Below are 25,227 nucleotides of genomic sequence, written 5' to 3'. Positions count from 1 at the left end.
AGGCAGGATGGCCATTTTGACAATAGTAGTTCTTCCTACCCATGAGTATGGGATGTGTTTCCATTTATTTAATTTCTCTCATGAGTGTCTTGCAGCTTTTAGAGTATAGGTCTTTCATTTCCTTGGTTAGGTTAATTCCTAGGTATTTTATTCTTTTTGAAGCAGTTGTGAATTGAATTGTTTTCCTGATTTCTTTTGCTAGTTCACTGTTAGTGTATAGGAATGCAACAGATTTCTGTGTAATAATTTTGTATCCTGCAACTCTGGTGAATTCAGATATTACATCTAGTAGTTTGGGAGTGAATTCTTTAGGGTTTTTTATGTACAATATCATGTCATCTGCAAACAGGGACAGTTCGACTTCTTCCTTGCCAATCTGGGTGCCTTTTATTTCTTTGTGTTGTCTGATTGCCATGGCTAGGACCTCCAGAACTATGTTGAATAAAAGTGGGGAGAGTGGGCATCCTTGTCTTGTTCCCTATCTTAAAGGAAAAGCTTTCAGCTTCTTGCTCTTAAGTATAATGTTGGCTGTGGGTTTGTCGTATATGGCTTTTATTATATTGAGGTACTTGCCCTCCATATCTGTTTTGTTGAGAGTTTTTATCATGAATGGATACTGAATTTTGTTGAATGCTTTTTCAGCATCTATGGAGATAATCATGTGGGTTTTGTCCTTCTTTTTGTTGATGTGGTGGATGATGTTGATGGATTTTCGAATGTTGTACCATCCTTGCATACCTGGAATAAATCCTACTTGATCATAATGGATGATCTTTATATGGCTTGCTAATATTTTGTTGAGTATTTTTGCGTCTATGTTCATCAGGGATATTGGTCTATAATTTTCTTTTTTTGTGGTATCTTTGCCTGGTTTTGGTATTAGAGTGATGCTGGCCTTGTAAAATGAGTTTGGGAGTATTCTCTCCTCTCCTACTTTTTGGGAAACTTTAAGGATGGGTATCAGGTCTTCATGAAATGTTTGATAAAATTCAGCAGTGAAACCATTTGGTCCAGGAGTTTTGTTGTTAGGTAGTTTTTTGATTACCATTTCAATTTCCTTGCTGGTAATTGGTCTGTTCAGATTTTCTGTTTCTTCCTGGGTCATCCTTGGAAGGTTGTATTTTTCTAGAAAGTTGTCCATTTCTTCAGGGTTATCCAGTTTGTTAGCATATAATTTTTCATAGTACTCTCTAATAATTCTTTGTATTTCTGTGGTGTCTGTAGTGATTTTTCCTTTCTCATTTCTGATTCTGTTTATGTGGGTAGACTCTCTTTTTTTCTTGATAAGTCTGACTAGGGGTTTATCTATTTTGTTTATTTTCTCAAATAACCAGCTACTGTTTTTATTGATTATTTCTACTGTTTTATTGTTCTCAATTTTATTTATTTCTGCCCTAATCTTTATTATGTCCCTCCTTCTACTGACTTTGGGCCTCATTTGTTCTTCTTTTTCTAGTTTCATTAATTGTGAGTTTAGCCTGTTCATATAGGATTGTTCTTTTTTCCTGAGGTAGGCCTGTATTGCAATATACTTCCCTCTTAGCACAGCCTTTGCTGCATCCCACAGGTTTTGCAATGTTGAATTATTGTTGTCATTTGTCCATATATTGCTTGATCTCTTTTTATTTGGTCATTGATCCACTGATTATTTAGGAGCATGTTATTAAGCCTCTATGTGTTTGTGGGCTTTTTAATTTTATTTGTGTAATTTATTTCTAGTTTCATACCTTTGTTATCTGAGATGCTGGTTGGAACAATTTCAATCTTTTTGAATTTACTGAGGCTCTTTTTGTGGCCTAGTATATGACCTATTCTTGAAAATGTTCCATGTGCACTTGAGAAGAATGTGTATTCTATTGCTTTTGGACAGAGTGTTCTGTAGATGTCCATAATAGATGCTAACTTCTTAAGTCACATAAGGATATTTTTAAAAATGCATAATAAAAAGTATGCTCCATCTAATATGTACTTAGTGAAAAAAATAAACCAAGTCTCCTTCCATTAAATTCTTCTTTCTTTCAGTAGAGAAAAGAAGCCAATCACCCTGAAATATGAATAGGGATTATTGTGGTAATTTTGATCTTTCAATTGCAGCTATTTCACCAAAGGCTCTTACTTCATCCTTGCACTGTACTTACCATAAGATGCTTACTACACGTATACACCAGTGCATTATTTCCATTGTTTTAAAACCATTTTATTCAGTACCAACTTAAGAGTATAATTGTGAATAAGGCATATTCCTTTCAAGCAAGGGTTTGAGAGGTGAACACAACAGTAACACCCTTGTAAAAGTGCTGGGGGAAAGGAATGGATGAAGTGTTGTGAGAATTCTGGGCAGAAAGGGCTCCATCTTCTTCCTTAGTAGAGCCTTGAAGAAACACTTTGCTGAAAGGTGATTTGGCTCTGTAAACCCCTTGAGGACAGCACCCTTCTGTCATGCATCTTTGCATCCTTTACTGCTAATACTTCGGTGAATGCTTAAAACATGCTTGTTTAACATTATACACAAGTGGGTGGATTCTGGAGCCAGATTTTCTGGGCTCAAATCCCACCCTTACTAAATTAGAGACTGAGCTAGAATTTAATTATAATTTACAGAAAACCTGTTTTCTCCAAAATAAGGTTGCTTTAAAAAAATTCTGATGTAATGTTCTGTACTACCTGTTCTCAGTATAACAGAAGAAGAAGAAGGAGAAAGAGAAGGGGAAGAAGAGGAGGAGGATGAAGAGAAGCACTGGCAGCTCCATTCACGTTACAGGCATTCAAAACTGTCTCACCCAGGAGGATATTCTTTAAGACTACCATTATCCTGTATTACTAAAAACCAAAACAAAGCAACATCCCAGCTGGAACTTGAATTTTAGAGCTGGAGGAGCCCTCAGCCTGGTCTGTATGTTAAGTCTCCTCACTATTTAGGTGAGGAGGCCAAATTGTTGAGAGGACCCATGTTAGAAGAATGGGAAGCAAAGACAGAAGAGATTTGACCCAAATTATCTGGACTTGTGTCTTGATGCATAATAGGCACTCAGTCAATGTACAATGAATAAATAAAAGAGTGAAAGTGGAATGAATAATCAACATATGATATTATAGAAAAATATAATGGGGGTATTTGGGCTTAAGTGTATAGAGACAGAAAAATAATGGCCAATATAGTGATTTAGGCAAGAACAAATGGGTGTGAATAACTTGAGGAAAAAATATTCCTTCCCATGAAAAGCAAGAGGTAAATGCTGTAACACCACCACCACCTACAACAACATGAAACATCTCTTATTTTGGCCTTAATTTTATCCTTCATTTTATTTTAGTATCTCAGCCTTATCCCCAGGAAAATGTGGCAGGTCATTCCATGGAGAAGAATGACTTTGATCAATCTTTAGATCATAGCATTCAGTTTTACATCGATTCTTAGTGCTTTCTAATGTTTAAGTTAACTTCCTATTAACTAGATGTCAGCTCAGGGTTATGGAATTTTTTTATTATCTATATCTATTTCTCACTGTATGTGAATGTTTAAAATCCTGCTACTGTCTCTAATGAATTTCTACTTTAAAATACATGAGACTTATAAAGGCATCCTACAGTATGGGAGAATATATTTGTAAAAGACATATCCAACAAGGGGTTGACATCCAAAATATATAAAGAACTCACACACCTCAACACCCAAAAAAACAAATAACCCGATTAAAAAATGGGTGGAGGATATAAACAGACACTTCTCCAGAGAAGAAATTCAGATGGCTAACAGGCACATGAAAAGATGCTCCACATTGCTAGTTATCAGGGAAATGCAAATTAAAACCAGAATGAGGTAGCACCTCACACCAGTTAGGATGACCAACACAGAAAAGACTAGGAACAACAAATGCTGATAAGGATATGGAGAAAGGGGAACCCTCCTACACTGCTGGTGGGAATGTAAATTAGTTCAACCATTGTGGAAAGCAATATGGAGGTTCCTCAAAAAACTAAAAATAGAAATACCATTTGACCTGGGAATTCCACTCCTAGGAATTTACCCAAACAAAACAAGTTCTCAGATTCAAAAGGACATATGCACCCCTATGTTTACTGCAGCACTTTTTACAATAGCTAAGATATGGAAGCAACCTAAGTGTCCATCAGTAGATGAATGGATAAAGAAGATGTGGTACATATACACAATGGAATATTATTCAGCCACAAGAAACAAATCCTACCACTTGCAACAACATGGATGGAGCTAGAGGGTATTTATGCTCTGTGAAATGTCAGGCAGAGAAAGACAAGTACCAAATGATGTCCCTCTTTTGTGGAGTATAACAATGAAGCAAAACTGAAGGAATAAAACAGCAGCAGATTCACAGACTCCAAGAAAGGACTAGTGGTCATCAAAGGGGATGGGGTGGGGGAAGGTGGGTGGGGAGGGAGGGAGAAGAGGATTGAGGGGTATTATGATTAGTTCACATGGTGTGGGGAGGGTCATGGGGAAGACAGTGTAGCACAGAGAAGACAAGTAGTGACTCTGTGGCATCTTGCTACACTGATGGACAGTGACTGCAATGGGGTATGGGGGGGGGACTCGATAATATGCGTGAATGAAGTGGCTACAATGTTTTTCTTGTGAAACCTTCTTAAAGGTGTCTATCACTGATACCCTAATAAAAAGAAAATAATAAAAAAATACATGAGACTTCCAAGTTGCTAGATCCCCAAGTAACCTTTAATTTGGCTAATTTGTCCTTGAATAAATCTGGTTGGTTTATCTGTCTGGGGATGAACAAGATAGGAAGTTTTTGTTGATTTCTCTCCCAGAAGTAATAGATGTACACCATCAGAACAGCCGGAGCCAGGGTTAACTCTGGAAATGACATGCTTTCAGTGAATGCCTGGTCTTGACCTCTACCTCAGAGGTAAACGATGCTGAGCTTTCAAAGACTCAGACACAGGACTGCTGATGGATTTTTATCCCTTTTAGGATGTAAATACTATATTTAGTTGCAAAGAATTATTCTTAAATGTTGCTATTTATTACTTTAGTGAATTTTATTTACATCAATGTCTGAATGTTTCTTACAAATATAAACAGTTTTCCATTTATTGTCTTGCCTATGTTGTCTGCTTTGTTAATTACTACACTTACATCAGTGGGAACCCTGAAGAATAGAGCATTACTGATTCATGAAGTCAAATATTTAAGTTAAAAATTTCACGACTAAAATTCCTTACTGTAAAAAGAGTAACATCTCATTAACATGTTATATTTGTATATGAAGTTATATTTCACACTGAAATTTCATACTGGGTTAACTTCTATAAAAGGTTTTCTCTGCTAGGTAAATAGCTGTGTCATAATAAAAGGACAAAAGATCTGGTTACAGATTTAAGTCCAGTTTTTTTGGTAGGAAGGAAACCAGGAGAATCTTTGTATCACTGTATTTTTGACTAAGGAATAGTCTGAGATGGCAGTTTACCAAACTAAGATGTTTACCTATCCCCAGATGGAAATATCTTTTGTGATTTTTCTCTCTGCTGTTTTGGGAAAGGAACATTTTTCCTCACACTATATCTAGGCTATGAAAAAAAGAATGTATGGATTACTGATTCAAGCCCCAGGATGTCTTTGCAGGTTTTTCTCCCTTTATTCATTCCTAAAATGTATTTTATAGTTGTGGTCAGTTTGGACCATGGCAAAAGCTGCCATTTTCAGTAGAGGAATTTTTTACCTATTATATTTGATTGAGGACTATTTTTTGAAACTTAATTCAAAACAGTGTATATATGGTTATTAATTTGCACTCAAACTGAGTGTGCTACTTCTGTAAGTCATGTGCAACTGAGTCATGTTTTTTCATGCTTATTTTTCATGTACTTCACATTTAATTATAATGCCTTGTGAAAATTCTTGTATTGTTTCCTTATTTTATTTAAATCTGATCTTCCTGTATAAGTGTTTCTGTCTTTTCTGATAAATTTAAATCCCCAAATAAGAGAGATTATCATAAACTGTGTTTCTCTGAAAGAAAAAGGTACTCAAAAACATTTATAATGAATGAATGAGCATTTAATTCTATCAGCATTACTTGGATATGCACCTTTCAGAAGAACTTTAGGTTCAGAGAGGGATCAAGATTCAAAATAAAGAAAAAGTAAGATAAAGAATGAAGACTCAGGTTGGGTTAATATGAGATATACTGAAGATATCTATTTCTTATTCTGCTCTGTGTTTCTCAGAGTTTATTTTAGCACCCACAGTTTGGAAATATGATAAGCCTTCCTGGGAATGTGGCCAGAAAATAAATTGGATTTCAGTACTTTATATTTATTATGGTTATATAGTGTGTCAGTATGGAACATATACATTACATGAGAATGTCTCTTCCCTCCAAAGGTAGCATTCTGATTTTGCATATGTATACCATGTACCTCATACGAATAAAAACAAAACATATATATTAATTGCTGTTATGATTAGTTTTATATTTGCAATTTTTCCATCATTTGATAAGTCTGTGTTAGCCTTATTATTGAATAGGCTGAAGCTGTTTCGCGAGTGTGCAGCTTATGCGAGCATACTCCAAAGGACATAAGACTGAATGTAGCATTGGGAGGCTAATTCTGGCTTGACCACTAACCAGTTCTAAGTGACAGTTGCCAAAAATGCCAATAACTCAGTCTGTGCCTCAGGTAGTAATATGACCTGTCCTGACTTGACAATGGTATCATGCACATAGACCACGTTATAAATTAGAACATGATTTTTTTTAGTGAAGAATATTGGTTAAAGATAATGCAAAAATTTGTGACTGTGCAGTTATTCCAAACTTGCCTGTTCTTTGGTCTCTTTTTAGGAGGAGGAGAAGAGCTTTTCTTGGTCTGGAGACCTTGTTCACTATTACAGGAGACTGCCTGCTGCTCTGAAAAGCAGCATACCAATTCCCAGAGTGCTTGAGGTATAACATTTACACAGTTCCTAATGAGCCTGTCATCCAGGCCTGTCTCTCCTATCTGGTGACATTCCAGTTGCTATGCTTCTCAAAGAGCTCCCCCTGCCTCTGGAATGGCTCTTGGAGTTTGTTGCAGATGCAGTTCATTAAGTTGTCTGAGATTTTTGTTGTGATTCATAACAGCAGGAGTGGTTTCTGGGCTGCTCTGTTAAAGGTGTTTTTGAGCCATAGAGATCATGCAACCAACTACATTCTACAGTCAGGTGTGAATGGTCAATATGTAGAAAGCCCTTCATGTAGCTCTATGTATTGGTGTCTATTTTAATTGTGTGGGAAGTGAGTGGGAAGCAGAGACACCTTTCCATTACTAAGTGGGGTAGTGTCCAACAAGCTGTGGATGGGACCATGGAATGGTTCAAATAGGGTATTTTCAGCCATATGAAGTCACAGCTGAGAATTAAGTCAAGAATTTAAACACTAAGTGTCTGGGTTTTTAAGTGTTTATGTAGATTGTAATTCACTTGTATAACCATACTTAAAGAATCCATGAATAAATGTATAAATATTCCTCCCATTTAACCATCTTTCTTTGTTCTTTAATGAATCAGTGTTACTTAAAAACTTTCACTGCCCTGAGAAATTAAATTTGCTAGTTTCTTGTAAAAGGGAACTCCTGGCTCTGTTTAGAGTTTTAGTTTCTGGTCTCTACTTTTGACTTACAAGGTCACCTTATTTTCAATTTTCAAAACGGCAATTTCAAGTGATTTAAGGTATGGTTTCCTGTTTTTATTTATCATCATATCTGCTCCTCCAATTCTGTCTAAATGGGTATACCACAGACAGTTACAAAGGATCTGCAGCTGTATCAGATGAATGCCACACAGATACCTATATTTCCTTGGTATTCACTGAAAAAATCAGATAGATGAAAGGAACTAGTTTGAGGATATAATTTCCATTATGATTATCTTATTGCAGAATTTCTCAAAGGGTAAGTGCTAGGGTTTGCTTTAATGAGACACTGTGTTTTAATTGGATACTGTGGGCAACGCTCTTTCACCCTCAATAGTGAAGAATATTGGTTAAAGATAATGCAAAATATCTTTACTATCCTCAATAGTAAAAGGATGTTTCTTAGGCAGAGAATCCACTATTGAGTTTGGTAACAAATTTCTTCTTGTTGTCAAGAGTCAGAAATCAAGAAATCAGGCTATTGTATAACTTACTGCACACTTCAATTTTTTATTTTGAGATGCTCAGAGAGGTTAAGAAATTTGTCCAAGGTCACACAGGTTGGGAGTATTATAACTTAGATTAATACTTCACTCAAAAATTGTGTCCATGTCTTTGAAAACCATAAGGTAAATGTAAAGATGATCCCAGTCAACTAATACTGAAACATTCATTTCATTCATAATAATGTAATTCATGGGATGATTATAATTTCATCTAATAAGGAAATCATGCAATTAACTGATAAAAGAAAAATCCAAACCCACATGATAAAATAAAACAACTAAGTAGGAAAAAAAAGTATATATAATTGTGGTCTAATGTCATGGTAAGTTGGATCAATAGTTTTCCTCTCCCAAATCCAATTTCATATACATGATAAACTCTACAAATCATTTATTGAAATTCCTTTTTTATTGCATTAACTCATATCTCAAAATGCTGATTTATTAAATTTTAGTTTAGAATAATAAAGTAATAGTACTGGAAAAATATTAAGAGTCTATTTAGTTATCTTTTGGATGAGAAAATTGGGACTCAGAGATTAAGAGGTGTTCCCCAAATCATACACTGGTTAATGCAGAAAGAGACCTGGGATCTAATTCTTTTGCCTGCTGGTTCATACTCTTTCTTTGTTCCTCACACCTAACACTTCCCCACTTTTTATTAATCACACAGGAATTTGAATGCAATATTCAGGATTAATTGATTTTTAAAGGGAATAGTCCATTTTCATAATTTAGTTCCATTTGCAAAGAGCCCAGATAAGATGTTCTATCTCTGTGGTCTATAGGAATCTCTCTCTAGAAGTTTAAATCAAAACAGATTAATTCAGGCTAATGGAAAGATGAATTAGTTTGATGACTCATGATTTAATCCCACATGCACTGCTCACCCACCATAAGCAGTGTCTGGGGTAGGCACCAGGATTAAAAAGATGAACAAGACACAGCCAAGGGAACCACCAGAGAGCAGAGTGAGGGGAAGTGACACAGAGGTCTCCATAGACTCAGGGTGCTAGGAGAGCACGGCAGCAGAGTATCTCCCCCAGCCCTGGAGACTCAGGGCAGACTCCTTATAGGCAATAACCCTTTAGATGAGTTTTGAAAGATAAGCCAAGTGGATGAGATGGTGGGTGTTCTGGTGAGAGGGAGCATCATTAGAGAAGTCCAGAGGTACGGAAGCACTGGTACTGTTTGGGGAAGCACCAAAATTCAGCAAGGCTAGAGTCCAGGTTACTCATGGAGAAGTTGTAGGTGAGAAGGCCAGATAAATAGGCCTGATAAGTCATATCTTATTCTGGAGGTGTTTTTCACACTACAGTGTGTACTAAAATCACCTGAAAAAAATGTTGAAATGCAGATTCTGAGGCCTTACCTTCATGGAGCCTGATTCAATAGGGCTGCATTGGGTCCAGGAATCTGCATTTTAAACAAGTATTCTAGATAAAGATTCTAGAGAAGACTGCACTTGTAAGAATACTGTTCTAGGTGATGGTGACCCTTGAAAGGACTTTAAAGAGAAGGGTGATATGATCAAATTAATGCTATAGCAAAGACAGTGGTAAGATATGACCCTGGCAGTAAAATGACTAGTTAGGTGGCTAACTAGTGACTACCAGAAAGTGACTCTGAGATGGTGGCTGTGAGGAGGGAGCAATAGGGGAGCCCAGGAGTGAACTAGAAAGCAAGCACTAGAGCACTGGGATTTGATTTGGGGGGTAAGGGAGAAAGAGGAGAGGATGGTTTCCATGTTTCTGCAATAGGCACTGAGTAGGTGGGGGCACTATTAGACAATCCAGGAAAATAGGAGAAAAGGTGGGTAAATCACAGAATTTCCAGAATCTTCTTCCTAGTCTTAGTTCATTTAAACATCAATAGGTGTTTACCACTGCAAAGCCTTCCTGTAAATCTGCAGCAAAGGGTGGAAGGAAAAGGGCCATTCTCTCTTCCCTTCTGTTCCTGGTACGTAATTGGTCTGGTGTCTGCCAGTCACCAAGAACCTGCCAACAGATTTCCTTCGGAAGGGGCAGGTGGGAAGTAGAAAGTGCGCCATGGCTGCAGAGTGAGCTGTGTCTGGAGGAGATGGATGGGGCTGGGCCTAGTTAGCAAATTCCAGCAAGCTGTAAGCAATAAAAACGATTTCTCCCAGCTTACCCTTTCCCTTGACTTATTTCAGTTTCACACATTTCATTGGGGACTTCCCTGTGCTAGGAATACCCTTCCCCTCAGAGCTACATGGTAATAATGAGTTCAAAAATGTCTTTGAATTGGAGCACGCAGAGGTGGTCAATTAGTGATGTTGGCATTTAGTTGGGATGAAATAACTGGTTTGTAGATATACTTAACATGAGCATAGATGCCAGATTAACCATGTTTTCAGCTTAGTTACTTTAATATTTCTTTGCCTGCACACAGGCTATCCATTTGAGCAATTTTTAAAAATGACAGAATTACATGCAGTACAAGCCTTGGATAAAATAATATTTTTTGACAAGCTAGGTGCAGAATACTTTAACTTCTAAAATGAAAATAGAAGATTAGTTAGATTAATTCTTCCTTGATGTAACACAGAACTTTAAAATTCTTTTAGCATTGGTTCTCAAGCCAGGACATGAATTTGCTAGAAGTTGATCACTGAAAAAATTAATTTTGACAAAATCTATTATGAAAGGGAACAATATTTTTATTTTGATACTTTAAATTTTACATTGAGCTGGTTGATCACACTTTCATATTTTGATTTTTATAATGTTACTTATTGGCTTTCCACTCACAAATTAACGGAAAGTTTAAAATTAATTTTAAGAAATTAGGGAGCAATGGTTCCCTTTTAAATAGATATTTTAATATCAGTTGAGATTAATAAGATCTATGCATATTTCCTTCACAGTATTCTTGACCTTGCCATTTAGAAGTTTTCTTTCAACAAAGCTGGTATTTTCTCTTTCCCTGCTAAAAAAGGATTTCTCAGAGCAGAAGAAATTGACAGAGCTCCCCCAAATAAGTAGTGACTATTTTTCAATCCTAATATTGTCAGGTATTTTAAAGATGGGTTTTATAGAGATTAAAGTAAAACATAAAATATTTGGTTCACATTATTTCAGAATTTTTTATAATAGCAAACAGAGTACAAGGTAAAACACAGAAGCAAAATATTTAGTAAAGTAGATTTTGTAGGGAGCACAGATAGCTTAGCTTAGTTTATACACACAACTCAAGATATTGCTTCTACAGAGTCAACACAGAGTGACTCTGCAATGGGTTTGAGCTCTGGTTTATCCCACAGCCTCACTATTTTCCTGGCCTCCTGGGCATTTCTGATTCTAGAAAGACTTTCTGCACAAAAGATGGCTGTTGCACAGTTGTTCTGTACTCCACTAGGAAAGTGCATCCCATCACAGATGTTCATTTCAGAGAACTGATAAATCTGTATGTATTTAGCATATGTCTGTGTAAATGATATGAAGAATCCATCAGCTATTTCTACCCTTCAAGGCCATACAATGTTGGCAAAATCCTTTTTATCTCCTTTAGTTGAGTCATTTTGCAATAGCTGAGGTACTAATGTGAAGATGTGGCCTGGATTTGCTATGCAAGCTCAAGCAATAGAGTAAAAATCCTGAAGACCACAATCTAGCCTCAGTCCCCAAATGACTTGATGTGGAAGTTTGGGTGAGGCAGTCAAATGCTATCAGCTGCATTCTCTTTATCAGCATGAAGAAGATAAATATTTATCCTTTGCCAACCTCATTGAAGCATTCTAAAGATTAACTTTTATGAGGTTTTCAGAAAATGCGACTGTAGTAGCAGAGATAATAAGTATCCCAGCCGAGAGTTCTGTCATATGCGGATAGCTTTGTAGACAAGCATCTCGTATTACTTGAAGAATGGGAGGGAGGACAGCAGGATCCTCCCCAGCAGCACATCCTCTGACAAATTAGGAGAGGTTGATCTTTGACTTCACAGGGAATAACACGTATCTTGATGTTAGGAAAGCTTTTAATTTATTTTCTGTGATATCATTATTAGTGAACTGGGGAAATCTGCCTGATCAAACACTCAGAGATGTACTGTATCACTAATTAAGGGCCTGATAATCAGAATCTTAGAGCTGGGAGGAAAGCCAATAATCCTCTAAGCCAACCACTTTTCATACTCTAATCTGTGTTTGAATATCTTTGGTAAAATGGAGCTCATTTCTTCACTTTTCATCATATACCTTCACACCCATTCACAAACACATACAGATTAGATGTTGGTAAAGGAGTCTCCCCTCAGAGCTATACATACGGTTGTACATACTAGCTGTGCAAGGATGTCTGGATGAAGGGGCACAAGTCAGATCTGAAAGCCCATCCTTTATTACCACTGGCCAAATTGTGTGCCTGTGTGTGGGATTGTGTCCTCCACAGAAAAGGAGAGTCTTTGTATATTTTCCCCACGCAGAGAAGAGAAGATCCATTTTTATAATTTGATCAGAGGTGGCTGGTATCACTGGCCTACTACTTATTGCCTACCTCCTATAAAACAGAGTTTTGACATGTGGTTTTTAAAATCTTTTTACCCTGTGATTGAGGTAGGAATTACTACTACATATTTCAGGCTTCCACATCAGAGTAAGTGCGGGAAATATAATACAAATATCTCTATACGCAGACAGACTCACAAAATAGACATGTCCCCTAGATAACAATTGCATGTGCAGTTCCAGCTCCTTCCCTGGATCATTGGGAAATGCACGTGCATGTGTGTGCTTGTGGGTGTGTGTGAGTAAAAGTGGGGAGGTCAGGACTGGAGGTGGAAGCAGCCCTTACAAATGGGTGTAAACAAATGGCAGCTTCCTAGGGCAGTTCTAATTATGATGTTCTGTCGTCTCAGAGGTCTCAGGGGTGTGTGTGTTAGCACTATTATCAAAATTGCTGTTGACAACTAGATGAGTTGGTGAAGTGTCTAGAACCTCAGGGGCATGGATTCTAATTCCAAATGACCTTGGCCAGTTAGAGATATAGTTAGAAACCATTAGAAGAATCTATTATATTTTTAAATCTGCAGCCCCAGACTGTCCTCAGGCTTTAGAGAGGTTGAACCCATTAAACTGCATAGACTGCTTTGACAGCAGAGTGTTGGTTAATTACAGTGGCAATCTAATTATAAGGTTTATAAGGTTTCCCTGTAATTGATTCCTTTTCAAGTGTGTGGAAACTTCACTTGATATGTATTTGCTACTGAAACTCATGGGAATAGACCATATTCTGGGGCTAGAGTGTCTTAGGATCAGGAAGACCATCTCAACTGCATGTTGGAGTCTTTATTCAGAACAGTAAGAGACTATTTCATTCATTCATTCCTCTCATTTTTTCTTCATCAATTCATTCACCAATTCATTCATTCATTCAATAAATACTGTGCATTAAGAGTATGTACCTAACATTACTAGTCTCCAGAGATGTGAAGATGTATTGGATATAGTCACTGCCACAGATGGGCTTAAAGTAGTTGGGGAGACTGACAATAAAGCTGTACATTAATTATGGTATTAGCAATGCATATAAGGTGCCAAGGAGGACATCCTTAATTCTGCATTGTATGTGTGGGAAAGAGAGAGTGCACAGGGGGCACCCAGCAGTGGAGATAATATCTGAGTGGAATATTAAAGTCTGAGTAATATTTAGTGGACAGAAGCACGAGTCTGAGAATGGGGAAATAAAAAAAAAATCCAGAACTGTGAGACAAGAAAATCAAGCATCTGTCATCATTGTAAATAACCAAGTATATAACAGGCACTGCTGTGGCTAAACTCCTTCTTCTACATGCAGCATATATGAAACACTTTGCCAGCCCTTTAAAAATCTAAGAGCTAATCCTTACAAAGTCATCACAACATATGGATCCGTTTATTCTCTTCATGTCACAGATGAGGAAAATGAGGTTTAGAGAGGATAAGTTATAAGGGCATCATCACACAGACAATATGCGGTAAAGTCAGGCTTTGAACTTGCGACTGTCAGATCCTGGAGCACAAACTCTTAACCACTATGTTTTTGCAGCCTCTTCCAATGTGAGGGGTTACTAAGTGACGTATGATGCATGCTAGTGATGTCTAAGCCTTCCAGTATACTTTTTTTTTTTTTCCATTTTGGGGAGAGGCAATTGATTCCATAAGCCTGAACCATCAAGACCTAGCTCTCTGTTTCCTCCTATGGGAAGTGACAAAGTTGTGTTATGTGAACTCTAAAGATTTTTATATCTCCAAGATACTATTTTAATTTAATCTTGCCACAAGCTTAAAAACAACTTTCTTTTTGTCTTACATAAATCTTCTAAAGACTTACATAATAGACTGCATATCAATATTAAAGACTCAAATGCATGGGGCATCTTGATTATAATCATCCTTTGGATGAATATGAAACACTAATGTGCCCAGTTTTCCACATTAAATTCCTGCATATGAGGGAAAAATGTGCTTATCACTAAGGCATATTATATATATACTTTAATTCCCTGATTAATTACTAAATTCTTCACACAGCTCTTTCCAATTTCTCAAAAAGAATAGGAGCAAGTAGTAGATGGACATTGGTGAATGATGGAGGGATCATTCCTCACTTCTTTGCTGCATGACTTAATAAACCAATATAGTCTCTATTCTCCTACAGGCCAGCATGTAATGGCAGGTAGTACCAAATAAGCACAGAGCTTAAAGAGAATTATTTCCTTTTAACTCTTTTGCCTGAAGGCACAGACTGGCCTCTAGTCAGGTCAAAATAGAGAGGAGTCTACTTTACTTCCAAGCAATATCTATAACATGTTACCGCGGGTATTGGCTTAAAAAAAAAAAAACTTTCCCAAATCTAAACTCTGTATTTGGGAAATTGCCCACTTTCCCAGACTATCCTGCAGATAGGGTATGGACGTGTGACATGGCACCACCAACCCGCCACCACTTTGAATTGGGATTTGGGGGCATAGAGAAGCAGCTGAGGTGAGACTGAATCCTAGCAGTGGGGTTCAGCAGCTGCTGCTCCAACAGGGGGTTTCTATGGGCAGGAGCAGCAGTGGCAAGTGGCTGACACAGTGGCCAGGTCTCGGGCGTGAGGGCTGCAAGCTCTGGGGCTCTTCGCTCTGTGAGGGAGAAAGGGAGTCTGCACTAACCTGGTTGGAGGTTTGACTGGGGCTGTACCACTACCTGCTGCCTGGTCTTTCCATCTTGAGCCTAGTTCCAGGAGTCTGGAAGACCCCAATGTACTTTTAAAAAATTTTTTAAAAAGCTTTTTATTCTGAAATAATCTTAGGCTTACAGAAAAGTTGTAAGAATGGTATAATAGACTCCCATAATACTCTTCCCACAGACTTAGCAAGTTTTAACATTTTGCTGTATTTGTTTGTATACTCTCTTTATATATAATTGTATTGTACATATCATTTTCATTATTCCAAAGTGCTTGAGAGTACGTTTCATATGCTATGCTGCTTTGCCCCTTCATACTACAGCATGTATTTCCTATAAACAAAGATATTCTCTTATATAGCCACAGTTTAGTTATCAAATTCAGGAAATATAACATTAATGTTAATTTAATATGCAGTTCATATACAAATTTCAATTGTGCCAATAGTGTGCTTTATAACAATTTTCTTTCCCAGGCCCATATCCAATCTAGGATCATATATTGGTTTTCATTGTTGAGTCTTTTTAGTCTTTTAATTTGTAAACATCTCAGTTTTTCCTTATTTTTCATGATGTTGACACTTTTGCAAAAACATAATCTATTTTATAGAATATCCCTCACTTTAGGTTTGTCTGAGATTTTCTTATGGTTAGGTTCTGGGTATACATTCTCAGGAGCAATATTACATGAGTGGTGTTGTGCCCTTCTCAGGGTATAACCTCCAGAGAAGTATACCAGGTGATTACCATATTGGTGATGCTGGCTTTGATTCCTTGTTTGGATGTTGTCTAATTTCTCCATTGAAACACCCCTATTTTTTTTCTTTTGTAGCTTATGCGGGTATTTTGATCTTCCAGATGTATCTTGTTTCTCCTCAAACTGGATATTTAGCAACCACTAGTCATTCTTGCTTAAATCAATTTTTAATAAAATGATTGCAAAATGGCAATTTTTCTATCCTCACCATTCATTCTATGTTTATTAGTTGTCCAAATATATTTTTAATAAATCTGCTTTCTGCTTAAGTGAGCCAGAGTTTGTCTCTGTTGCTTACAGCTAAGAATTGATTGACTTGTATCTTTAGGCAGCTAGTTCCAAGAACCTATGAGACCAGTTCACTCAAATGGTCAACCTAGTCAGTCCAAAGAGAGACAGTGGGAAACACCTTTAGGTAAAATGATACAACTTTTCATGGCACCTCATTCCATGCTTAAAACCCAGTTACAGACCAGACTTTCTTGCATTGTCAGCCAAATGACTACCAAAACTGAATATATAAAATAACAAATAGTTATAGTAAAATTTAAAGGCAAGAAAAGATCAATTTTTGTGACTAAATGCCAAACACCTGGGTATTTGGAAATATTTAGTGACTTATTAATTATAATGTTTACTTTGCACTTAGATTTTTTACTGTAATAAACATAAAAAATAAAGAATAGTACTGTAATAGAAACAGCACACTGGGTGAAGGTAGCTTCAGACCAGAGTTAGCTCTGTTGACTAGCCTATGTGGGACTTTTTGAGCAAGCCTCTTACTTTTCTGGACCTCAATTTCCTCATCTGTAAAATGAGATGGTTGAACAAAGCATTTTCAAGAGTCTCTCAAATTCACGGTTCTATGACCTTGAAACTGAACATTAGTGCAATTGTTGGAGACATAAGGAACTAGTAATGTAGAATATTCTAATGAACACATTTAGATCCAAAACTATTCCGGTATAAAGACCTAAAACCTGTGACATAACTCCCGAATTATTCAGAGAATAAACACATCAGAACAATTTTAAGAACAATTTAGTCTAAAAATGTTACAGCAGTCTTAGGCTGTCAAAGAGGATGTGTTTCCCAAGAAATTAATCATCTCACAGGGCTTGGCATTGGTCAGATCACATTTTGCGCAGTGTGTCTTGTTCAGAGGGCCATACTTTCCTGGAGCCATTAAAACATCAGAAATGCCATGACTGAGTGAACTGGGCTGTTTATCTTGGAGAAGAAAATATTTAATGGAATGAGGACATGATAGTACTCTAATAAATATTTAAAAGCTTGTTTTATTCAGGTGGAACACAATAGGTTTTTTTGTGGTTTCTACAGATGGAAAAACTACTACCAATTGGGTGCCAATATAAAGAAGAAATTCTGTTCATCGTTGTGATAGTTGTTCTTGCCAGCTCCTCTGTCAGGAATCTTCATCATGCCTCTGTGGTATCAGAAAGCTATAAAGCTTTTTGCTAAGGTCTTGGTACAATCGTTCAGGGCCTGTTTTATATCTAGATGTTTTTGGACCAGTGCTTCTCAAATGTTAACATGCACATAAATCACTGGGTATCTTGAAAAATTCAGTTTCTGTTTCCGCATGTCTGGGCGGGACCTGAGATTCTGCATTTCCAGTAAGCTTCCAGGTGTTTTATATTAATATAATCACCTGCCCAGATGTTGCATTCCCACATTATCAAAGGATACTGCTCAGCATAAGCATACATATTAGAGTTAACACTCACGTGAAAAGAGGAAAAAGATATTTTAAAGCTCTACAGGCTTTATCTTCTCCTCTAAATATTTTCCTCTTTCTCATTCCCTTATGGAAAAAGGTTCCATATTTTCTGACCTTTTACAATTTTTGATCACTTTGCATGATGGTACTGGCATGGCTGTCTGAATGCTCACCCATGTACTTCAGGTAACCAGAGACTATTTCCCCAGGACATGTTGGATTTTGCATATTTTAGGTCATACTTCAGCCGACTACAACTATTTTTCGTAGGACACACAGACATGCACACACAAACATACATACCATCTCCTGGTGGTTTTCTGGATTTTATCCACAAGGCATAATGGTCTTGGGTGAGAGGCCTGTGTGTGCACCCTTCTGCCCACCTTCGGCTCACTCTTCACTCTAGGCCTCTTCCATCTCCAAGTAGGTACCCTATCCATGGTCTTTTTATTGTCATTGCCTTGAGGAAACTTTCTATTCCACCCATATATGATACCAGGTTTACTCTTCAAGGCTGTACAGAACAATTCTATTCCCTTCTACATAATAACCCTTTAAATATTTATGTAGAGTCATTGTGGTCTCTTCCGATCTTTAGTTTCCAAGCTAAACATCCCCAGTTCTTTCAATCATTACTCATATGAAATGGTTTTGAATTCCCCTACCTTATCAGTTGCTTTAAAAACTAAATAATTTCAAGAAGGTATGTGGGTGGCAGTGAGAACTTTGTGACTCCCTAGGTAGATTTCTGGGGTCACAACAGTACCAATCCTCTCTTGTGATCTCCGTGATTTACAGATCACCATACGACGTTCTGTTTGGGAAATAAAGTTCTCACTACACCAAGTCCCACTTGTAGGTCTGTCTGAATTTTCAGTGGTTATCGCTGCATGAACAGGGCTTTGGCCAGTTGTGTACACACGTGCAATGCAAACTTTCTAGGCTCAGGTTTACCCCATTTCAGAGCTGCTACATGTGTTTCTCTTGAATGAAATGGTGGATAGCAGCGCCTTTCTATCTGAATGGGCTCCTTATTTTTCATCTGTGCAATTTCTAACAGTGATTGTCTAAAAATAATATATAATGATGGTCATTTTGGTAAAATCTCACATGAAGAATAATAATAGTCATTTATCCAATGGAGTTTTAATAGAATTAGTATATTGGTACAAATAAGGATCAGTCAAAAATGACATTATAAGACAACATTGGCAGTGTATTGTATTATACTTCGAGCTCTGGCCAATCAGCAATGGTCTTGATATTTAACTAAGAGAGCATAAACTGGCTTCCTGTATATACTCAGTATAATGTAATAATATATAAGATGTAAAAATATTTCTTAACAGACTGGGGAAAAAAAGTCTCCTATTTGGTATTCCCAGTAAAGGGGATAGCATAGGTGAGGAGTGGTAGAAGTGGAGGAAGTGGAAATGAAGGTCACTGAAAGATATGTAAGCTCCAATTCACAGCACTCTGGCTTCTGATCCATGGGTTACATACTATTGCTCGAGACGACTTTTCCCTTTTACAAATCCTGCACATAAGAAGGTGATACATGTGTCAGAAACTTGGCAAGCTCATTTTCTGTATCAGTGTATTTGAAATTACATCATGTTTAGACATCCCAGAACACTCAAACTGGACTTAGGTCTCTTAATTAAAAAACATTGCACTGGGATTTACCTTCACTTTTAGTATAGGAAGTGCACACTAGGTACTCTAGAAGCATATCTAGAAGTTAATCCTAGAATATAAAATCCTCAAACAACTATAGTTTATGCCTGTGTTGGCAACATGTGATCTCAATGAAAAGTGTAAAGAATCAGCCTGCCAGATGTTTTGACTACATGATACATAACATCTTAATGTTTCCTAGGTTGGCAGTGGTAATACCAGAGACTCAGGATTTTTAAATTAACAAGTTCTGTTTGAACCTTTTCTGAATCTTTAAAAATGTTTTATAGTCAAAACATTCATATGCTGGAATTTTTCCTTTCAAACACATGTTTTTAAGAAGAATGTTTACAAACCATAAACAAAATCTAGGAAGAACATATTGTGTTTCTCACAGTAAGTGTATAATGTAAACTGTTGGCCAGCATGGCTGGGGAATAAAATTTCCAGGTTAATCTAATATTCAGCAATATTATAGCATAAGCAGGACCGTTTTTAAGTGTTAGAAGCTCAATACTGCTCTCATACCAAACATGATTTGCTTGTAAATACATCGGAAGGCACTTCAGAATCACGCTGGAGCCTCTGTCATAATTTTGAGCATCATATTCACTGCACATGAATTTCCTGTACATGAGTTCTAGTTAATACTATTTCAGACAATAAACACATGTCTGAAATAAACTCACCCAATGAGTATTAATGCTGATTATCATTCATAGGAAGACCACGAGGAGGAAGGGAAGGTGTGCCATTTGAGCCAGCTGTGGGGGAGAGGGGGATGCCCCAACTCCCCTGGACTAAAACACACAGCCAACCCTAGCCTGAGGGCAGCATTACCTCGTTCTCCTTACTACGCCGCGCACCCCAGCGAATCTTCAAAGACTCTCCTCTGAAAATGCAAATACCACTGTGGGGTGTGTATGTGTAGGAGGGGTGCATTGGTATTAATTATATTTTTGTTAGCAAAGGGTTGATAAAGAAATGACATAGGACAGAAAATGGAGGCATCAGGAGGAGGAAAATGGATCTTTTACAGCAGTATAAGTGACATGACAAATATGTATTTTACTAGTTTTGCTTAGGGTCTCAGTTATGACAAACTGCTGCTATTGATGTTGAAGACAACTTTCCATAGTCTTTGGAATTCTTCGTGTCTTTCCATATGCATTCGTTGTTTCTAGTGAGCCTAAGTGAATCCCCAGTGGCCAGATCTAATGTATTAACATAATTTATGTTACCCAAGCTGTTCCCCTTCATCAAGATTCTTCTAAAAAGCTTAAGTCAAGTCATAAAGATAAACACAAAACCCCTCTGGAGGAAGAGAAATAAAATGTCTACTTTTAGAGCTGTTAATAATTTTATAATTTATGTCATGAAATTTTTATTGTTTCATGTCTTGTGAAGCCAGAGTGTGGAATGTTTTCTCAGCCTAGCTTGAATAAATCAGGAAAGTCTGTTTTGAATGCCTATAACAAAGATCAGTTACAATTACAAATAGACTTTTTTACTGCCTTCTGAAATAACTTATATTTAAAACAAAAAAAAATTACTGGATATGCTTCATTAACAATAAAAAAACAAATCTTAGTTCAAAATGGAAATTATATTCCCTATATTTATACCATCCCCCCAAAAAAGTTTGGTTAAGGACATATTCAGACACATAATTATTCTGCTCTAATTGGCATTAATTCAAATGCACATACACAAATAAATATCAAAGTACAGAGCATACAGAGGTATTGGAGGGATTATTAAGTATAATAATAGGTCTTATAGGTCAGCTATTAAGAAAAGAGTTTGGTCAGAACTGATGCTAAAGTTTATTTAATCACCATGGGCCCCTTAGTCAAAAGGGGGAAAAAAATGTAAATCTAACAGTCACTAAGGAAACAACCTTTGCTTAAGTTGCTGGGGTGATAAATTCCCCTGGGAAATAATTGGCAAGGCAGTTGGAAAACAGCACAACTCCTGGGCCCTGCTCTTAAGAAATATACCTGTGGCCACCAAGGTATATTTAAAAGGTATATATGAAACCAAGAAATATATGCTACTATGCTATGCTCTATCTGTAATAGATGTCAATTTTGATCTTCTAATGAACTAGCAGAGTAAACGAAATATGTGTTTTTAAAAGTTTGTGACTTCTAAGATGAATTCTGGTTCTTCAGTAAACTGGATCTATTAGTCGTATGTATAAGACTTAACAGACTCTATTTACAAAATCATTAAGTTGCAAAAACAAAGGCACTACAGGAGTTCTAAATTAGACTATTTTTTAAGGCTTCATGTGAACACCTCCTTCATTCCAGACTGCCTGTTTACAATGCATTTTATTTTAAAATCTCTTGGATACAGAAAAAAGAATTAGAAGGCACAGGAAATGACTGCAAATATTTTGTTTCACTCCTGTTTGAAGGTATCAGCTAATACCACTGTTTCAAATAAACTCCAGAGTTGGCAGAAATGTCAGTGAATATGCTCATCCCTGATCCGCTTTACCAAATATTTACTCAGATTTTTAATCACAAGTATTTTGGAGTGTTTCTTCTTCCTCCTGATTAGAGTCAGGTACATACAGGAAGATGATGCTGTCTCTGATAAAGAAAGATTCTTTGTTTACTCTAAATATACCCATACAACGGAGATTTTGTCTATAGGCTAAACACTATTCTTTGGGGAAGGGATTGGGGTTTTAAAATGTAAGTAAATAACTGTATAATAAGTCTGGTTGTAAGAGGCATTATTTTGGGGGAGGGGTCCCATTCAGATGATCGTACATTTAATAGCAATTAAACTATTAAAACACTAGAAGTTTTATGTTTAATATTAAAGAACAATAGTAAATAGGAAAAAAGTATTGTGTTTTGGAATTTTGGCAAGCATATTGATTACAGTCTTTATTTAGTAATGTTTTCAGTTTAAGCTAGGCAGCCAAGATTTGTTGAGTTTTGCTGCAAGCCATCATATTTGCTGTTTCAGCAGTGCATAAGGAAAAAACATTAAGTTGGGAGCATATGCAGGGTCTTACATTTTGTCTGTTCTCTCAAAGTAAAATGAAAGCCTTAGGTATTGTTCTAGACAATTCAAGTTTCAATAACATCCTCTCCTGAAATACTCAGAAATTGAGTTAAAACTGTTTATGGGTGCCTGAATTTAAAAGATTGTTGCTTCAGTTCTTCATTCACAAAACTGTATTTCCAAACAACAAAAAAATAATGTGTAAAGTTTTTGTAAATTGTCCAAGTAGTCAACTATGAATTTTGTGTGAATGAGCAATTTTCTGAAGATTGGATCTATTTATTAAAATCTATTTTGCTTCTTTGAAGAAACTGTTTAGGGATAATATATAGGTAATATATAAAATTATAAGTATCACTGTTGAGTGAATATAAAGCATAAAACTATAGTAATAATCCTTTGTTATTATTTTCAGCAGTCATTATTTGAATGCTTATTTTTGCTCAACTTTCCAGTTAGTGTACCTTTAATAAGAAACATGCACATATTTATTACGTATATTTAGAAATGTATTTCAACTATTAATTTATTGTCCATCAACTGTGATATAATTCCATTAATAATTTTCAGAACAGGATGATGTCAGTAATATGGAAAATGCTTTTGGAATTCTGATAGCACCGATTTAGGAGTCTTATAAAACTTAGGAATATGACACAATAGCATTTTATATAGAAGTAAATTATGGTTCAAAAGAATTTCCCCACAGACTTGGAAATTAAATGTTGGGTAACACTAAGTCATGAATGCAATAACATTTACTTATTTATTTGCAGTTGCTCTAAAAGACACAAAAGCAACATCCTCAGTATTCACACATTACACACTAGGATGAAGGCACTGCAAATGATGACTGTCTTTGACCATCTTTGGAATGGAAAGGAAGCCCAAACGTCAAGCCTGATTAGTAAAGCATTTAGGAGCAGCAAAAAGAGCTCAGTTTATACTTCGGGAAGCTGAGTTAGTACTTCATTTCCCCACCCCAGTGCGTACACCTGCCTTTATAAGGAAGAACCAACCATGTGAATAACTGGAGTCAAGGTTAAAGTAATCTGCCCAAGAGAGTAGAGTGCATTAGAGAGAAGCAACGGCTCAGCTCAGATGAGCATTAATAACCAGAGGCGGCACCTCCTCTAAAAAATATTAGAGCCTCAAACATACATTTGAAATTCATCCTCCCAAGTCATCCTGCGACTATAAGGAATAGGTGACAATGTCCCATCATCTGAAGGGGGAAAAATACAGCACAAACCATTTTAAAAATTATCACTTTAAAAAATAATACTAAAGTGGCGAAGTGTTCCAACTGTCAAGAAACCCTTGCAGATGGTAAAGAAAAAGCTTTGTCTTTCCTATTATTGTTTGCCCTTCAGTTGACATACATGCCGAGTTGCATCAATAGGATTACAACGGAAACACGGTCATGTCCAGGTTTCCTCTGTTTGGATTCCTTGATCTTGCTTAAAGAAACAGGCTCAGGGAATGCACAGAAAGCAAACTTTCCAATCGAAGTTCCTAGGTCTTTCCTCCCCTTCTCCGACCCTCAGAGATCCGTCTAGTCCTTCCGAGCAACTGGACGGAAATGTCATGGTCATGTTGCGCCACTTCACTTGTTGAGTTGTGTGAAGGCAGTACTTGACCACAAAAACTTGGGGAACTGCCCTGCTCTTAAATTAGCCCCCAAGATTTCTTTCCAGTTCGATGGACATGTCTTACCTGCATGTGTCCCTGGTACATTATGCTTCAGCTTCTTCTGGGCTCCCCGAGGCCGCCGGACGCTCTTTCCCCGTGCGTACTTGCACACACAGGGGAGCAGCGGCGTGCGCGCGGTGCTCTCGCAGGGGCCCGAGCCGGGTAGCAGGCTCGAGGCGGCCGGCGGTGGCGGCCGGGAACTGTTCTCCGCTCGGGTGCTGAAAGCGGACGCGGGCGAGCGCGCGGAGGCGGCGAGCAGCCCAGGCGGCCACGCTCACCCGCAGGCGCAGGTTGGGCTCGCCGGGCGTCTCTAAAACTCACTCCTTCTCCTCCTAACTCTTTCTCGCTTCCGGCCCGGCTGCCTCATGTCTCACCCTCCGCCGAGAACCCGGTCCTCCTCCCAGCCCTGACGGGAGCGCCCACACCGGCCGCCGCCGCAGCTGCCAAGCGGGGCGCGCGCCGCACTCCCAGCGGCGCGCCTGCCTGGAGGCCGCGGGGCCGGGCACGCGCGCGCGCGCCCGGAGGCACGAGGGCGGTGCGCGCCCCTATGCGCGTGCTCGGGGACGCGCGTACGCGGCGGCAAAGTGCCTGCGGGGCGGTGGTCGCGAAAGGCGTTCAGGTGCGGCCGCGGCTTACGGGGCGATTCCTGCGGAGCCTACGGCCAGCTGCGGAACAAGTGGGAGGAAAATGAATTGTTTCTCCGACTGCGAGCAATACCGACTGATCCGTCATCCTACAGACATAATAGGCTGAGCGTGAGGGTTTCTGAAGAGTTTACTTCTGATTCAGCTCTTACAAGTTACCGTCGTGTCACTCGGTGAATAAGATTTCTCCCCACTCACCCCACCCCAATTCATCGCTGAGCCCTCTATTTAAAATCTCGAACCCCAGTGCCTAAGGGCCTTCCATGGCTTGTTTTTCTCTCTAGCACTTAACATCATCTAACATCCTGTATATTTTACATACTGATTTTATTTATTGTCTGTCTCTCT

General features: G+C 37.8%; 1 protein-coding gene across 3 annotated transcripts in view; it reads right to left on the bottom strand.

Moving 5' to 3' along the window:
- Nucleotides 1-24,705, bottom strand: part of PEX5L (peroxisomal biogenesis factor 5 like) — a 207,114-nt gene extending 182,409 nt beyond the window's left edge. For 2 of the 3 annotated variants that reach the window (XM_073232021.1, XM_073232025.1), the window contains exon 1: nucleotides 24,260-24,705. In XM_073232021.1, the coding sequence (XP_073088122.1) occupies nucleotides 24,260-24,280 (21 nt within the window). In that variant the 5' untranslated portion in view covers nucleotides 24,281-24,705. The remainder of the gene's footprint in view (nucleotides 1-24,259) is intronic. The other variant, XM_073232027.1, reaches the window with a different exon arrangement.
- Between the last annotated feature and the right edge of the window lie 522 nt (nucleotides 24,706-25,227).

Source organism: Manis javanica, chromosome 3 (assembly GCF_040802235.1).
Source record: "Manis javanica isolate MJ-LG chromosome 3, MJ_LKY, whole genome shotgun sequence".
Taxonomy (NCBI): domain Eukaryota; kingdom Metazoa; phylum Chordata; class Mammalia; order Pholidota; family Manidae; genus Manis; species Manis javanica.
The sequence above is the reverse complement of the archived record's forward strand: the minus strand, read 5'-3'. Positions and strand labels throughout refer to the sequence as shown.